Below are 18,784 nucleotides of genomic sequence, written 5' to 3' on the forward strand. Positions count from 1 at the left end.
GCGACATTTGCAGACTTTCTCAGCATGCCACACACCGCTGCATTAGACAGGTCACTGAAGCCCTGTATGCATGCAGGAGGGACTTGATCAGCTTCCCTATGACCAGGGAGGCAGATAGTGAGAGGGCTCTTGGTTTCTCCAGAATTGCAAACTTCCCCAAGGTGCAGGGAGCAATAGACTGACTATTCGCACATCGTGATGCGGGCACCTTTTCAGGATGCTGAGGTTTTCAGGAACCGCAAGGGATTCCATTCCCTGAATGTCCAGCTGGTTGTCGACCACCAACAAATTATACTGGCAGTGAATGCTCAATTTCCGGGCAGCATCCATGATGTGCACATCCTGCGTGAGAGCACTGTATCTGACTTGTTTAACAATGAGCCACAAGATCAATGCTGGATGCTTTGGGACAAAGGATATGGCCTCGCCACCTGGCTGATGACCCCCTGCGTGACACCCACACCGAGGCCGAGAGGCGATAAAACGAGAGCCACAGAACAACTCGCAATATCGTGGAAAAAACCATTGGAGTGATGAAGCAGCGCTTTAGATGCCTGGACCACTCGGGAGGCGAGCTCCAATACCACCCTGACAAAATAGCTCAAGTTGTGGTGGTCTGCTCCATGCTACACAACCTGGCTATCAGGAGGGGACAAGAATTGCCCGATGAGCCTGACAGTCCACCTCACCAGAGAGAGGCAGAGGTGGACACTGACATCGGGCCAGATAATCAGGCTGACGCTGAAGCCATGCCCCTGCCCCCCTGTAGACTGCATGAAAGGGCCCATGGTGGCATGATAGCTGCAAGAGCCTTATGTCAGGAGCTTATCAATGATCGCTTTGCCTGAAAGAACGTTGATATTTACAAGGCTGACACACTGCTGGGTATGCAGGTCATACATCTGGGTGGGCATCACCTTGGTGACAGTTAAAAAGTTTAAGTTGATTGTACCCTTTGATAAGGAATCACCAGCGTGTAATGTTGCAGCTATCTGAGCCAATGTGCTGCAAGGTTTTGTTAAATAAAAAACATTTAAACCGAACATTAGTCTGAAATCATCAGTATTTCTGTACAAACCAACCCTCCCCACCTCTACCCCTTCCCCTCCTGACTCCAAGCCGCCTGGCCGAGGAGATCCTCAGGCGATGCTTCATTGGATGGGGCGGGGGGGGGTTGGTTGTGACGGCCGAAGCGCTGCTTGGACGGATTCGGGAAAGGACTATCCCGAGGTGGGAGCGTGCTCCGAGCCATAAGCAAGATGTTGCTCCTAGCTCTGGTGTGGTTGGCAATGGTGGTGCGTCACCTTGGGGTGCAATGCGGCGCTCCGGGACCACTGGGAGCCCTCAGCCACCAGTGTTCCTGGCTACCAGCTCCAGGGCCTCCTCCATCCCTTTTTATGTTATTTGTTGGACCAAAACTCGGTGCCAACTATGTTCTTGGTGCTTAGTGGGCTTTTTGCTGCTGGTGAATCTCCGTCGTTCCTCCCACAACAGCCAAACAAGCACACACCAGTCACACACACTTTTAGTGCCTCTGAGCTCCCCGTCTCCTCTTCTTCACATGTCATGGTGACCCTTGACCCCCAGAATCACGGGAATGGAGCATTGCCACGCGGTTGCTAAGGACGGCCACACTTTACGGCAGGTCAGAAAAATTTAACACTACCGCCCATTTGATATCGCTCACGGTAACGGCCATTTTCAAAAATGTAAACTAGGTGTTTTGAGAATGGGCGAGAAACCAGCGATCTGAAAACCCTTTTCTAACGCCCACGCCGGAAATAACGCCCTATTTTGGGCGTTAAGCTCAAAAGTGGAGGTTCTAACCTGAGGAATTTTGTTCAAATGCATTAAGCTTTTCATGCAGCATAATTTTAAGGCTGTGAGCCGGTGTTATATGTATTCTTCCATTCTTATCTATAAATGGGACTTATTGTCTGCCTAAATTTTAGCATTAGACAGCCTTCCAGTATATCTCTAATCCAGCCAATCTGGTGCAGTGTACTAGGTAAATTAGGAGTGGATCCTTGGTAGAATGGAGTTAAAACTCTTTTGGGGGGGGGCGCATGGTGAATAGATGAATAAACTCCAATGGACCTAGAGTTGTAAAAAAGGACTTTTCCTGTGTTTATGACCTTGAAAGCCTTTTGAAAAACAAATGGTTCAACATTTCCCTCATTTGATAGTCAGTGTCAATCCTGTGAAAACATCTTAAAGATGACCAACAGAGGTCAGCCTTAGTTGAGTTTTAGGCCAGAACTCCTTGACAGTGACACGATTTACAAGGCAGAGACAGCGACAGTAGTTTGGCTGTGTACCAAACCAGCAGGGTACCACAAAAAAAACAAAGCATCAAAGGGCTAAAAATGTTTTTGTAAATTGAGAGTAAAAATCAGGCACTAATTTTGAAACAGGAATATGAGAAGTCATATTCCTTTTGCTTTGATGAGGAATAGCCTCATCACCAGTTTTGTAGAATGCTAAGGAAGGTGCAGAGAAGAATACAAGCTCTCACTGTCTAAAAGAAAAGGAAGCTAAGTTAAGTGAACTCAGTTCAGGGTAGTCCTGCAGTATTATGACTTGTTAATTTAACTCAGAATATAGGCACAGGATAAACCAGGAAGATGCCTGATGCACAAGGAATGACCATTATGGAGGGTGCATGGAAGGCACAACTTGGATGCCATAAGCAGCTCATCCCAGACAAAATCAGATTGCTGCAGAGGAAGATTCAACCTTGACCCGATTGCACTGCAATTTCCAGAGCAAAGTAGATGTGTCTTTTTACTAATACCACACATGTAAATAGAGTGCATGTGATTGGTATTGTTTATGCTTAAGGACCTTTTAAAGCCAATTTAAAAATCTGCTTTTTTGGTTTTTACTTTTAAAAATGAATAAAATTAGCTCAACTGGGTAAAATGAGTTTTATTTTGAACATCAAAACAAGGAGAGCAGCAAGGCACAGTTAAGTTTTAATATTTTAAGTAGTCACAAAGCATACTAGAAATGAAGAGATAAATGTAAGCATTCAGATTTAGACTTTGATGCATGTAAAGTTGGATTTCATGAAGCCAATGCTCCAATTCCACCAATGTGATTCTCCCTATAATTCTGTACTGCAGGCTCTGTTAACTGAAAATATTACTCCAAATTAATTGAGCAAATTCATTGTAGTTGTATACAGTCTCAGTTCCATGGATCATGATGAGACAATTATTTTCCACTTTGAGATTTCTGAGGTTGCTTGGGATCGGGAAGATTAATACTTCAACTTTTCTTCCTATTACACAGCTGAAGAGCAGTATCCTCAAATAATTTGGCTCAAACTGTTTCCCTTCCAGAATTTGGCACTAAAAGTCAGGATCTGGCATGTGCGTAATGAAGTCAATGGTGTGACATATGTGTAAAGTTACTAATCTTCAGAAAAGCACAGAAGAAAACCATGAACTAAAAATTGATTAATACTAGCTTTTGGAATTTAATACAAGCTTTTGTTATTAAGCTGGACAATTAAGGACATTCTGTGCTCAGGAACCAAAACTAACTTTATGCATGAACTTGATTGAGCAGGGTGGGGAAAAACAAGCTCACTAGAGACACCAAGTCTGTAAAAAAAAAAGACAACAAAGGAACTACACCAGGTGCACATTTTTTGGGAACGAAGTGTTAAGATAAGAAATCAACTTGAGCCTTGCAGACTCAGTGTGCAAATGGGAAAACAGACGAGTCCATTATTGTAGTCAATCAACCAAGGGGGCCACAAAACAATGTATCGATGCAAACACATTTTCAAAACCGCAGTGGCGGGAAATCAGTCATAACCTGGATATAAATATGCGAGCTAGAAGCAGCTCAGGAGACCACGAGAAGACCACGAGTCGACCAGTTCCATCAGTCGGGCCAGAAGAGGTTACTGCACCAGTCATCCAGCATCGTTTGGCGGGAAACGGAAGAGGGGTACCAAAGCGAAGTGAGGTACGGAACATACACGGAAGGAACAGCACTGCAGAGAACGGCCAGAAGAACCAATGACCACGAACCTACAATAGCTATAGCCAGGAAGGGTGATTGTATGTTTTCAGTCGATTTCTCTCAGAAGTCTAGTCCTGTAGTTTTAGTCGGTTTTTGCGTAATAAAACTGACACTGGGTTAAGCCTAAATTTTATGCCACATGTTGTCCTTTCCCCTATAAGTTCCACGGTCTAAGAGTCAGAGTAGAGTGAAAAACAAACAACCAACACACACACAGCTTGGGTTCATGAGAGAGCATGTTTTTGAAGGTAGAAAACAGTTAAACAGATTTTTACTGAGAAAAATCTGGGAATTTATTAGTGGAAATTAGTATTTAAAATATTTTAAAGGGCTTTAGTTATGCTGTTAGGTAACTACAAAAATTACACACTGTAATACTTGAAATTAGATTTTGAACTGAACTGTTGTATTAATTTCAAAACCAAGTTAGTGCATTATTTGTAATGATGTCCGATAACCGTATTATCTTTCATGTGTAACGTTAGGAAATAAGTATTTGAAATACAACTATTGCCCCATTCACTTGTTTATATCTGGCAAACCGAGAGTGAGCTAAATACAGCAGCATATACTAAACCCTAGACATACAGAAAGGCAAATTTGGATATGTTCTGTTAATGGTGAGCATAACAGTTGGATTTCCCAGCTAATTATCCCTACATTAGTGGATGTTTGGGTGATGCAAGTGCTAGATATTTTCTGGGAACAGATTTTAGATCACTATTCGAAGATTCTACCTGGTGTTAGTCAATAACATTTGAGAAATGCAAGATAGTGCCATAATGGTCTCATAATTGATGGTCCTGATTGTGGTATCTTTTAAGTGACTGATGTGCCCAGAAAAGGAAATGCAAGGGGCCGGTCTCCACTTATTTAGGCCGGGAAAGCCTGCTTAGGTGGTATGTAATGGAAAAATCAAGCAGATTAAATTTTCCAGCGCAACGCAAGCTTGAGGAACAGCACCACAGCTTTCGATTAGGCACTTTACACTTTTTTGGAGCAGACTAAAATCTGCAAGTTTCGCCAAAGTTTCTGCGCCATTCTAAAGTAGGCACGTACGGTTTTTTTTTTAAGTTCCCGATTTTTTTACGTCACAGAGCTTAAGGATAACTGTGCCGCTCCAAAAAGAAAGGTTATGCCGGTGAAACTTGGAAAAATGTTGTTGGCGCAGTCGGGCCACTAAAAAAAAAAAATCGGGCATACCTCTGCAACTGCACCAAAAAAAGTCCATGTGGAATTTTGGGCCCTCAATCCCTAACTTTATCAACTCTGACAGAAGCTCATTGACCTGAAATTGCGGTCGAAGGCTTCCTGTTGGCGAATGCCTCCAACCTGAAAAATGTCTACATAAGTACCTGGTGGTCCTGGAGGAGCGTGATTCCGGTGGGGAGGCCTTCTCTTCCCGCACTGCGAAGTGCACTCCCGTCCTCCACTGCAGAAGATGCAGTCATGTGTGACTGCTCAACCAATCAGGTAAAGTCTGTTCAAATAATAGCAATGGGAACTCCGTATCTACAAGTTCTCATTGCTATTAATTGAGAAAAAAAGCAAACACAATAATGCCAAATTAAAAACACATCATACATAATTAAAATTAATTGAAATTAAAGTTAATAAATATCTTAGAGAAATTTTTTTCCGAGTTTTTATAAAGTTTTTAAAATTATGGTTTAAAATAAATTTAATGTAGTGGACAGGGTTTTTAAAAATAAACTTTTTAAAATGTAATAAAATTTTATTTTTGTATGTTTTTAAACTCTTACGCCTGTAAAAGAAGGCTATGCGCCTGTTTTTATCAGGTGCAAGAGTTTTGAGGACATTTGCTGGGCAAGATATGCGTAAATCCCGCAATCTTGCTCTTGCAAATGTCCTCGCTCCCGAGATACGGATGATCTGTCAAACTGGAGCTTGACAGATTGGAAAAGCCGGTTTTCAGTGCATGCGCATTGTGCGCTGAAAATCGGCTTTTGCGATGCCTTCCCGGGTCCGTAGACACTCCGTACGGACCTGGGGAGGCCGGGATTTCCAGACCAATAACTCGGTTTCTCTCTCCACAGAGGCTGCCTGACCTGCTGAGTATTTCCAGCATCTGCAGCATTTTCCAGACACGTGTTTAAAATAGATTACTTACCTTTGCTTTATCATCCAGATTTTTGTGTGAGGAGAAAGCAAACTGCAAACTGTACAACTAAAACATTTTGTTATAAGCAGGTATTGGGGTTCCTGATGATCTGTACTTTTGGTTATTGTTGTTCCAAATTGGATCAGGTGAGACTGTACCTGATTTATTTCTGCATTGATGAGAGCTTGTACTGTTTTTACAAAGTATTTGGGAATGATTTGCAAAGATATTTTTCAGGAAGCTGGCCCTATATTGATAAATGCACTTAAATGAGGTTAGCTTATCCTATATAACCTTTAGTCAATCCATGTCAGATAGGTTTGCCGTTAATTTGCTATATTCCAATACAGAAATTCTTCATAACTAGAACATTAGTTTAATTGGACTTAAATAAGGTAAAGTAGTAAGCTCAATTCCTCCCCTCCCCCAGACACCCAATTTTCTCCCCTCTTCTGAAAGCACTGATTCTTGCTTAGGTATAGTTCTATAAACAGTGGCAAGCATCTCTGAAGTGGTCATTCTCTACGTGAATCATTGGCGGTGAGCATGGGTTGGTTATTCATTTCAGGCGATTCGCAGCCAAACCCAATCCCGGTCATCACACAAAATTCGTACACATGTATTTGTGACTGACATCTTCCTCCCCTGGCTGAAATCATAGACCCGAGATCAAATCCTGGAATCTCCTGGTCTGTATGATTCAGTAGTGTACGGTGCACTGCATTTACAGTGACCTACTGGGGAAGTTACATCATTCAGTGAAAGGGAAATGCACTAAGAATTGCCTTAAATGTATCCTCAAAATGGGGTCACTAGTCAGACTGAATGCTTAAAAAAAAGTAAAGAGCGAATTCTAATTGAACCATGAAGGCTTAAACAAATACATTCCTTACCAGGGATAGAAAACAATCCCTCAAGACCATAGGCCCGGATACATTTGTTAAAGGAGACATAAAGATGTCCTGTCTTATCTTGACCTGCATGCGACCCTTTTGTTAGCAAAGATCTCAGAAACCAGGGAGTAAGCAGCTGACCCGACATGTCTGGGTGCTGGTGTGGCATTGATTGAGATCATCAAGGGTATGAATAGAACTATGTGAGGTGATTTACACCAGAAAGGTTGAACTCTTCGAATGTATCCCTTAGATTGATGAATAAAATTGAGATTTCTTTGGAAATGATGATATACAAGATGGTGTTTTTAAACAGTAAAGTTCAGTCCTCAGTCTTGGTTTCGTTCTAATTCATTTAATCTTAGTAGTAGACTGTAGGAGATCTGTGTCTAGTATATGTAGCAGGGTGTCTCTGCAAAATTTAAATTGAAGAGAAATGTTATAGAAGTTAGGATTGTATGGCTATACCTCTATCAGCCAGATATAAGTGTCAGTTAGATGTATAAGTTTTCCTGAGATCAAGCGAGGTGAGATATAAGCCACCTTGTCCAGATATAGTTGTCTGCACGGAGGGTGAATTTATCCAGGAGCAGAGACTCCAGGAAGAATGGATAGCATCACTACAGGCAGATTTATCACTGACACCTCAGATGATTAACACTATCCTCAGAGACAGGCAGGGCAACCAGTTCATCCATGTCAGTTCATAATAATAAGTCATACAAGTTCTGGAAGTATTGCTAACTACAAGAATCTATAGACTTTCATTTATAAAATAGACTGGCTATCTAATACTGTTAACTTTAGCCATCTAAACAGTCTAATTCGGAGTTAATCTGACCAGTTTATATTCATCTTAGACACTGATCTGAACTGCAAATTTATAATTAAGTAGTTAATATTGAATGTGATATGACTGAATGGCCTTTATAATCTTATTTATTTCATGAATTAACACCAGCTACTAATACTTGCATGCTCAATGTTTAAGTGCTGCTATGATTAATAAGTAATTGTCAGTTTATGACTGTTTCATTTTAATAATTGGCAAATAATTAATGAATTCACTCAGTAGCTTGTGCAGATCCTAATAGGAGGTTTGTAGTGTAAATGATGACATGCGAGCCGTAATCCTGACCCATGATCCTGACCCATGGATCCACCACAGACCCAATTCACGTCCGGACCGGGGTCAAGTAAAACTCTGTCATCGCATCAACGCTCTTCTCTCTCTTCCTCACTGCAATGCTCCACCTCACCCTCAGCAAGCTCCCGCTGGAGTGGAGCTAAATTATAGAACAAATAGAAATCTGTTCAACCTCCGCCGCCTCCAGGTCAGATCCAAGCTCGTCCCATTCGCCGTCATCGAACTACAGAATGCAGACAGTGCTTGCATCTGTGCATTCGGAGGCCGAACTCCAAGCCATCATCAACACCTTCACCAAGGTGTACAAGAGCATGGGCCTTACACTAAACATCCGTAAGCCAAAGGTCCTCTACCAACCTGCTCCCCCGCCTCACCGGTTATCAAAATCCACGACGAGGCCTTGGACTTCCATACCTCGGGAGCTTACTGTCAACAAGGGCAGACATCAATGACCAGGTCGAACACCGCCTTCAGTGTGCCAGTGCAGCCTTTCAGTCGCCTGAGGAAGAGAGTGTTCGACGACCAGGACCTCAAACCCAGCACCCAAGCTTATGGTCTACAGGGCAATAGTGATACCCGCCCTCCTATATGGCTGAGACATGGACTATATACCTCAAAACGCTGGAGAAGTACCACCAGTGCTGCCTCCGCATGATCCTGCAAATCCATTGGCAGGATAGGCGCACCGTCAGTGTTCTCGCTCAGGCCAACATTCCCAGCATCGAAGCACTGACCACACTCCATCAGCTCCGTTGGACGGGCCACATCGTCCGCATGCCCGACACAAGACTCCCAAAGCAAGTGCTTGGAGCTTCGACATGGCAAGCAAGCCCTGGGGGGGGGGGGGCAGAGGAATCACTTCAAGGACAAAGCCTTGAAAAAGTGCAACATCCCCACCAACACCTGGGAATCCCTAGCCCAAGACCACCCAAAGTGGAGAAAGAGCATCTGGCAGGCTGCTGAGCACCGAGTCTCATCGCCAAGAGCAAGCTGAAGCCAAGCGTTGACAACGGAAGGAGCGTGCGGCAAACCAGGCTCCACACCCATCCTTTCCCCCACTTGTGACAGAGACTGTGGGTCCCCACATTGGACTAGCCAGTCACCTGAGAACTCATTATTAGTGCGGAAGCGAGTTATCCTCGACTCAGAGGGACTGCCCAAGATAAGAAATGCTAACATAACTGATTAATGTAAAGCAATTCAGCGATTTAAATGTAGGCATTAACTACTGGGTGGTAAACCTCAGGTAGTTCTTGACAAGGAGTTAAAGTGCAGGATTAATTTAGTGCCCTTGATGAAAATTCTAGTTAGGGTATCGCTCCCAGGATTCTTACACCAGCTTTGTGCAAATGTTTCACAATGTGGTCAGTTGTTTTGGGAATATAGAGATCTTTGAGTGTGTGTCTTTGTTCATGCTGGTTTGGCACTATTATTGCTGTAGTGTTGAGGATTTTGCCTCAAGAGTTTACCTTTGATTTATAAGTCAAATGTATGAACTAATTGTTGCTTTAATGTGTTTTTATGCATCTACAAATTTAGGAGAGAAGTGTTTAGTGTACCTGATCAGCTTTCAGAGTTGCCTGTTCTGTAAGTGTGGAGTTAAGGTGCAGTGGACTTTAATTGCCAGCAGAGGGCATTCATTGCCACACACATTTCAACTTTCCATTTTTCCCAAATAACTCTCACTTTCTCAGCTGTTTTTTTTTTTGGTTTCAGATTTTCTATTCTATTTCCCAGTCTGCTGTTTAACACCAGCCATTTCCACAGCAAGTGGAATGGTTTAAAAAAAAGCAAAAAGTCACCTAAAATTATGGGAGACAATTCACGTTAGTGTCACCCGATCTCCTACTGTTACTTCAGTGGAAACTCGTGAGTTTTGGCTGTTCTAACCATTTCTCTGGGGGTTCCAAGCACCTGCTGGAGAACACGCAGATATTCCAGGCACATGTGTCTCCATGAGAGCAGCAGTGATGACACTTACTTAAAAAGCACAGTTTCTTATAGCCTAAATGTTCTCACTCCCAACTTACAGGATTCCACCAGATTAGTATTTGCATAGGAGATAGCTTGCAGAGAATACTTACCTTTAATCACAGTCTTGGATCGAGGAACAGAAGAACAGATGAAGGTTGCTCAGCACATGGGGCCTGCTCTCCCATTTTGTTAGCCAATTTCCAAGTATCCACCTCCCTTTTAAATACTTTAATTGATTCTTCAAGGGGAGGGTGCACTGCCGCAGCCGCCATGGTTTTTTTTTTTTTTGACGGCCGACTTCCCGATCGGCCGGACAATTCTGGCCCTGGGTTCGGCCACGCTGCCAACGGGCAGCCTGGCCTGACTGAAATCTTCCCTGGTGGCCCAGTGGCCGAATCGAAGAAAACGCTGCTTCTTTTCCCTTTAAATGAGACGTGGTGATGCACACGTGCACTGGTGTCACCACTGCTCCACCTCAGAGACAGCGGCGGAGAATACGTCCCGCCCACACTTCCACTCCTCACCAGCACTTACCGCCGCACTTCCTTCCCCATTATGACCGGCTTCCAGCCTGATGCGAAAAAAGCATCAAACAAGAGGAGAAAATCGATCGAGAGCCCGCCTCATCGCACTAGACGGTAAAAACATTTAAAAAAAGGTTGGTGTGCCAGCTTTCTGGCGGGCCTGAATTTCGGCCCCACCATTTCCTATTGTTATACATGATCAAATATAATGGATAAATGAAGGAATATGGGTAAATAAAGTCAATGGGTGAGAAATTGGAGTCGGTTGTGCCTCCCATTAGACGCAAATGATTTTTCACCTGGGCGCAGCGCCGCTAATGACTCCCACTAAATTCCACGGGAGTTTAGCAGCGGTAACTGGTAGCGCCCCACTCAGCCAGCGATGACGCCATCGCCGTGCGCAGCGCCCCGGAACAAAAATTGACCCGCGCCCTTTGAAGCTTTGCCAGGTGATGCCAGCGATAGCTTCAGGGGAGGTGAACGGGATAGCAGGCGGCTTGCGGGCTGCTACTTAAAGGGGAGGTGTCGGTCATCTTGGAAATTAATGTCATTTTCATGAGCACCCCATTGGAGTGTTGAACGCGGGGTCTGTGCCGCCATCTAGCAGTCCGGTGCTATACTAGAATGCCGGATTGGTGGCATGGCACCCCGCTCCCCGGTGATCCAGGTGGAACCTCGTTGAGTTGGCAGCTTGGGCCCTCCCCTTTAATGAGGGGAGAACCCCTCCTACGTGTTAGCGCTACGCGGCCCAGTGCACAGTGCTGTGCCTGCTCCCTCTCGCAGGCGGTAACCCGACTCCGGGGCCTGGCACAAAAAGCCAAACGGGACGCAACAGAATCTCTCCCCCTAATATTCTTGGCCTCCCCAATTTCAAAAGAGTCAGAGGACCTTCTCTTGGGTCTGTTCCTGGGCATGGCAAAAATAGCCATCCACAGGACCATTTGTAGAGTGTTTTTTATTCATTTTGGAGACAGGTTGAGCCCCACCACTGGCTTGAGGGTTTGCTTACACCCAAGACTGCAGTGTTGATATACAGCAATTTCACTATAGCAGTGGAAATACATCCCTCGTCCTGCTTTGGTATTTTAAGCTTCACTGTCTCTTACACTGCTATTTCAGAAAACGTTGCTTCTTTCGTGCCAATCACTGATTTTTTTCTAACCGGATTGTATCTGCCGATACAGTGCAATTCCTACACATCAAGACATTTATTTTTTAAAGCATTTATTGCTCAATGAATACTTACTGTATCCATGTCATGTATAGTGTGATTGCAATAAATGTATTAAATACTAGCTGCAAAAGCTTGCTACATTTTTCAGAGAATTCATTTACTTCATTAAATTTGGTCTTTTAAAAATGAACTGTAATACAAAAATACTGATGATGGTTGTAGATTGCATTTTATGTCTCAAACATTACTATTTAAACATTTTAAATATAAACCAAAGTGCATAAAAGTAAAACATGCACTTGTTTTAAACAACGATTCATTAAATTTGCAAGTTTCCTTTTAAAAAAAATTGGCTTGGTTTTGATTGTTCTTCAGCTTAACAAGTAGAATATTGGATACTGACAGTAAGGCAACTTGAAGAGTATAAATGTCAGTGAAATGATTGTCATTATAAACAAGTACTGTAGATAGCAACTTTCTGGCTAATTGTCTGCAGCAATGTACGCACATCTTCTTCCAGTTTTACTAACTTTTGTGCTTTTTCCTCCAAGGCTTTCTGATTGTCGTCATAACTTTTTTCCAGTTCTGTAGAAAACACAATGTTAGCTCACAATTTCAATTCTTGAGTAGTTAGATGTGATTACACAGATTTTAGGTTATTAGTCTTGTCATTTCTGCATTCTGTATCGTATACTTTAATTATGAAGTGAATGAAGATGTTTAGTACAATCAATGCTGCTGCATTTATGAATCAAGTTCAATGCTGGTTTTCATTTACTCCTGCATTTAGATCTTAACTGAAGGTGCAGTGCTCACAATTTCATCGTTGCTTTAATTTGTTAAATCCTAATAGCTTTTAACTTTGGATAATAGAGTCTATACAGTGCACAACTGGCATATTATCTTTCATACAAGAATGCACATGTACGTTGCTGATCAATTGCTGCTAATTGCAACCCTTCAATTTATACTTTCATCTGGTGCAGTTTACTGTGGGATAAGCTTCACTAATGTCATTCAGATTTTCTAACTGAATGCACTGTTAAATTCTGTGACAAACATTCAAATAGAAAAATATTTTGTCAGCTGGTGAATTGATAAGTTGCTAGGTTGATTCACATTTTTGTATTACTTGTCTTTAAAATACTCATGTGTGTTGACACTTCATGATCCTGTGTGAAGAGCTGGGTATTGACTATGGAAAATAAAATCTCCAAATTATGAGTTTACTTCCACCCAGGTCAATTGCTTTCCTTGCCGCAGCTACGAAAATCAAGTCTATGCTGCACGATGGGGCAGAAATGACTTCAGATGAAATGTACGTTGAATAACTAAGATAAGATTTCACGTGCTGACCTGGATAAGAAGTAAACTGAACAAAACTTCTTTTTTAATTTCAACACATTTTAGCGAGACCCATGTCTGCTGAGGATGTCCTCAGTACCTATTGTACCAAATCATATATCTCGAATAGCATTCAAATGAAAAAGTAATAAATGAAGGCTACAGCTTAGATTGAATTAAGCTATTTAACCTGGATGGTGATGGGACTAAAAGATACAAGTACAAAATTCAAAAACTTCAAGTAAGGATTAGGCAAAAACACTTATTTCACGGGATACTGGATATGTGGGCAGACTCTCAGAAGGGATAGGGCAAATTAACACTGTTGAGGGAGCTGGAAAATATCTAATGAGAAGATTCCAGGGATATCAACAGGAGTTGCTCATTTTTTTTCCACCAAGGGAGGCGGGGGAAGATCATAGGTGTACATTAAAGTAGAGATCGACAGAGTTTGGGAGGGGGTGACACCCATGACAGAATGCATGGATTTTAGATGGAGCAGCTTTTTGGCCTTTAAGAAGGCTGAGGAGATGGGGTTTAAGCATCTAGAGTGGCTGTGCTCAACGATCAACTCCAACATTCAGAAACAATGTTAGCAGAGGTAAGCCTTGAAAGATCGCGGGTAGTCAGGTGAACGTCACTGGCAACAGACACGAAGACTTATGCTGGGATCAAAGCAGAAAGGATCTCATGCAAGGACTACAAATCTTGAATCTAGGCGGCATCAACTGAGGCCAACAATGAACCACTAGATTTCAATTTATTTTGCCAGTATACTAGGTTCGAGTACTCATTTGATGAATTGAACGCCAACTAATCTATTGAGATTAAAGTTAAAGATATATGCAAGTAAGAACATAAGATTTTTTAATATTTATGCCTGTCCAGTTTTTTTCCCTGATGTGCTAACCCAAATCAACTATCGCTGACAATAGAAGAAACAGAACTGATGTGTGCATTCCCTGTATACAGTGTGAATGAGTGCACTCCCTGTATACAGTGTGAATGAGTGCACTCCCTGTATACAGTGTGAATGAGGAAGCTCTATATGATTAAAACAGTCCCTGCCACAATGTCTCAGTGCTTTTCCCCATTATTCTCTGCTCTCAGCCCTGACCTCAAGTCCAGTCTGGATAACATTCTATCCCTCTATGTTGAGGGTGACTTGTGTTCTACTTAAGCCAAACATTTTGACAATTGTGATCTTAGCTGGCTAACTGTTGTGCTATTCCTGCCAGAAATAAACACAGTATTCGGTCTCGAATTGTAAAGACGTTGACCAGCAGGACTGAATTCCATCTTACTCAGTATTTGAATTAGTTGACACTAAATTTAACCAGTCCAATTACAAGTTAAATTTAAGCCATAAATATTTATGTAAGCAGCCTTTTGGTTTAGCATTGTGTTACTGTCCTTCTCATTGAATCGTGTAATGACTGCATGTTACATTCAGTGCAATACTTACTCTTTAGTAACTCAAGTTTCCGACTTGCATCCTCTAACAATGATTCAGCTTCATTCTGTAACATCTTTGCTTTCTTTCGAGCATCAGAAGCTGCATCAGATTTTTTTCCAATGGTGTCTTCCACAATAGTGTACTTTTCTTTAAGGACAGTATCGAGTACCTAGGTTAAAAAAAATCTTGTAAGATGGGGGTAAAGGGTAGCTATTCAGAGTGGCAGAAGGTGGAAAGTGTGGTCCTACAAGATTTAAAACTTAAGACTTTAGAATCAAAAACTCAATTTCTAAATTTACAAACACCAATTTTTTTGGGGTTGTGGTGGGAGGGGGGGGAAGGTGGGAGAGAAAGGAGACAGTCAATACTGATGACGACTGCAATAAATTACAAGACAGTAATAAACTTGTAGAATGGGAATATAATTGACAAATGAAACATCGATAAGTGTGAGGTTTTACATTTTGGTAAGAAAAATAAGGAGGTCACATATTACTTGGAAAATAAGAATCTAAATGGGGTAGAGGAGCAAAGGGATCTCAGAGTACAAAGTTGTGACACAGGTCAATAAGACCATATCAAAATAAAACCAAACATGAGGGTGTACTTCCACATGGATAGAATTGAAAAGTAGAGAAGTTATGCCAAAACTTGTTAAACCACACTTGGGAGGACTGTGTACAGTTCTGGTCACCAATTATAAAAAGGATATAGAGGCACTGGAGAGGGTGCAAAAAAGATTTACAAGGATGATACTAGAACTGTGAGGTTATAACCATCAGAAAAGGATGAACAGGCTGGAAAAAGAAAAGACTGAGGGTGTTCTAGAGGTCTATTATGAAAAGTTTTGATAGAGTAAACAGAGAGGGGGAGAAATTCGGGATCGCCTCATGAGGCGGTAACCCAAGCGGAGCGGTAATTTTAGCGCCTTGAAAAAGTTTGCGCCCTCCGCCCAGAAATTCATCAGAATCGGTCAAAGAGCTGACAGGGATGCTAAATCAGCCATTGCACACTACGGCTGTGGAGGCCATAACGAATGTTTGGTCGGTAAATTTGACGGACCCAATGCACATGCACCAAACTCGGATTTAGATTCCGGCAAAATCCGAGTCTTAAAGGTACGGCATAGTAATGCACCCATTAAAGTTTTCAAAATCACTTGTTTCCAACCTGTACTGTTATGTCTGTCTGCCGCTGCAAACTCGAAGGCTCATGTACTGTGCTCTGTGTAAACGTTGCACAGACTGTGACCTCCAAGGAAAGCGCTTCCTCATCCCTTTAAGTAGCCACCAGTTAACGACTCTGCAAGCCTGGACCGACTGTTCTTCCAGATGTCGTACTTGGTGGTCGCTAAATAAGGCAGCCACACCTAATTTACTGTCCGGGGCGTTGCACCACAACTGACGTCAGGATCGCACTAATCTTCAGCAGCCAGGCGCTACTGGTTTGTGCCCCCGGTGAGCCTCTAATGAATTTTCGGGCGGAACATTAAAAGCTGCGCTCCCAGTCGGTAACCTCTTACGCTAAACGTCCCCTGTGGCCGCTAACTGAGGCGTTAGACAACTGAAAATCCAGCCCAGAGAGAGCGTTTCCACTCATGGGAAGAGCAAAACAAGAGACCATCAATATGACAGTCACCAAGAAATCCAATAGGAAATTCAGAAGAAACTTCTTTACTCAAGAGTGGTGAGAATATGGAACTCGCTACCACAGGGAATGGTTGAGGCAAATAGTACAGATGCATTTAAGGGGAAGCTAGATAAACATATGAGGGCAAAGGGAATAGAGGGTTATTAGTACTGGTGTTAGATGAGGAAGGATGGAAGGAGGTTCAAGTGGAGAATAAACGCCAGCATTTACTGAATAGCCTGTTTATGTGCTATATATTCCATGTAATTCTATATATACCATCAACAGCCACAATGGATGGGCAATCCAAATACACCACAAGATGGCACTGTTTACTAAGGTAACATAACTGTTTTAATGATTACACTTGCATAGAATTTACAGCACAGAAACAGGCCATTTGGCCCAACTGGTCTATGCTGGCATTTATGCTCCATATGAGCCTCCTTCACCCCATTTCATCTAACCCATCAGAAAATGATTTCTTATTTGTGTTCACACAGCAACATGAGCTAACTCAACACAGATGTTGAAGTTCTGCAGAGAATAGAAGTACAAAAATAAATAGAAATTTTGGAAAGGGTGATCAGTGATAGCCCAAGGAAGTTAAAGGAAAACACGGCACCAGGACTGCATGGATTTCACACAAGGGTACGTAAAGAGAAGGCCAGTGAATCAGTAACATCCTTTCCATTATCTTCAGGGAGTTTTGAAAATGGGAGTAGAATCCAACATAGAACCATTCTTTAAAAAGGAGCATTGTGGCAGTCCCAGGAAAGTAGAGGACAGTGAGCTTACTATTTGTTTTGTGTAAAGTATTAGAAGGCTTCCTGAAAGAGAGGGACAATGAAAGCAAATAAGAAGGAAAAGGACTTGCATTTATTTACAGAATGCCTTTCATAATGTCAGGACATCCCAAAGTGCTTTACAGCCAATTAAGTATTTTTCTAAAGTGTTGTCACTTGTGATGTAGGGAAACATGACAGCCAATTTTCTCACAGCAAGGTCCCACATGCAGCAATAAGATATATGACATGAGGAATAAATATTAACAACAGCACTGGGAGAACTCCCTTGCTCCTCTTTGAATAGTGCCATGGGACTTTTCACTTCCACCAGAGAAGGCAAATGGGGCCTCAGTTTAACGTCTCATCTAAAAGATGGCATGTCCGACAGTGCTGCACTGAAGCCTAGATTATACGCTCAAGTTTCGGAATTGGACTTGCATATACACTCAGAGTCAAGAGTAATGATATACAGGCACCGGAGGTAAGACAGAAAAGATCAACCAATGATAGATAGCATAAGGCATCTGTGGCAATAAGAAGAGCTTTAAGAACCTGGGATTGCTTACCCTGAAGAGAAGGCTCCATGGTAAAATTATTCAACTATTTAAGATTGAGAGAATAGGTAAATTGAATGCTTAATTTACTCCAAAATGATTGAAAATAGACGAGCATCTATTCATTTGATAAATTATGTTTAGATTTCAAAGCGATGTTTAGATAAATTTAAATATTTCAGAAGAAAAATTAAGCAACCAATATGTGCAACATGCAAAGGTTTATTTTGAAACACTTCCCCATCAGGAATACATTATACATTATCAGTAATGTATTGTTCCTGTATAATCTGCCATAACTAGCAGAGAATGCAAAATAATGTAACACTTAAATATGTAAAGTTTCCTGGTGGGTGAAATATTTTCTGGTTTACATGGTGATTCACCTAGATTTAACATAAGCACTTTTAGAAATGTGGTTTTTCAGATTTGACTTCAACCAAGGTCCTGCCTGTCTGTTCAAGTGGACATAAAATATTCCATGGCATTATCGAGATCAGAGCAGGGAGTTCACCCAGTTTCCTGGCCAACATTTTCCCCTCAACTAACATGGCTGAACACAAAATTACTGCCCATTCATCTGGTTTACCATTTGCGGGACCTCAATGTGTGCAAGTGGGCTACCATTTTTGCCTACATATTCAACTGATTTGAAGCACTTTGGGACATCCTACTGTGCTATATAAATGCGAGTTCTTTCTTAACGTGCGAGTTTATGCCTACCTGTTTGGCTTCATCTGCAGCCTGCTTTACTTTATCTGCTGTGTTCCCAATATCTTCGGCAGTGTTTATGTTGTCAGTGGTCTTTTGTTTTAGTTCATCGATATCCTTTTCAATCTGTGCCAAGCGTACAGTAGCATTGTTGAGACTTTGTTCTGATGCTACGGTCTCCGATTCAATCTAAAATTTATTTTTAAAAAAAGCAAAGATTTGTATTGAAGTAGTATAGGTAAACAAACAAGTTCAGTTATTCAATAACTTGCCAGTAACCATTCAACACAAGGGAGATACAGCACTAACAGTTAACACATTTTCATTTGGACTATACCTGCACTTTAGAGGAATTAAAGATTTCAGTTTAGTTTTGAAGTAGAAACTGTACTGATTTGCCAATTAGATGTTGTAATTTTCTCACTCTAGTCTC

General features: G+C 41.9%; 1 protein-coding gene across 1 annotated transcript in view; it reads right to left on the reverse strand.

Moving 5' to 3' along the window:
• Positions 1–11,946: 11,946 nt before the first annotated feature.
• The window catches only part of lamb1a (laminin, beta 1a), a 103,788-nt gene continuing 96,950 nt past the window's right edge, over positions 11,947–18,784 (reverse strand). The window contains exons 31-33 of the mRNA XM_070897468.1: positions 18,364–18,540; positions 14,679–14,838; positions 11,947–12,454 (exon numbers count right to left, since the gene is read on the reverse strand). Of these exons, the coding sequence (XP_070753569.1) occupies positions 12,318–12,454; positions 14,679–14,838; positions 18,364–18,540 (474 nt within the window). The 3' untranslated portion in view covers positions 11,947–12,317. The remainder of the gene's footprint in view (positions 12,455–14,678; positions 14,839–18,363; positions 18,541–18,784) is intronic.

Source organism: Pristiophorus japonicus, chromosome 13, assembly GCF_044704955.1.
Source record: "Pristiophorus japonicus isolate sPriJap1 chromosome 13, sPriJap1.hap1, whole genome shotgun sequence".
Taxonomy (NCBI): Eukaryota; Metazoa; Chordata; class Chondrichthyes; family Pristiophoridae; genus Pristiophorus; species Pristiophorus japonicus.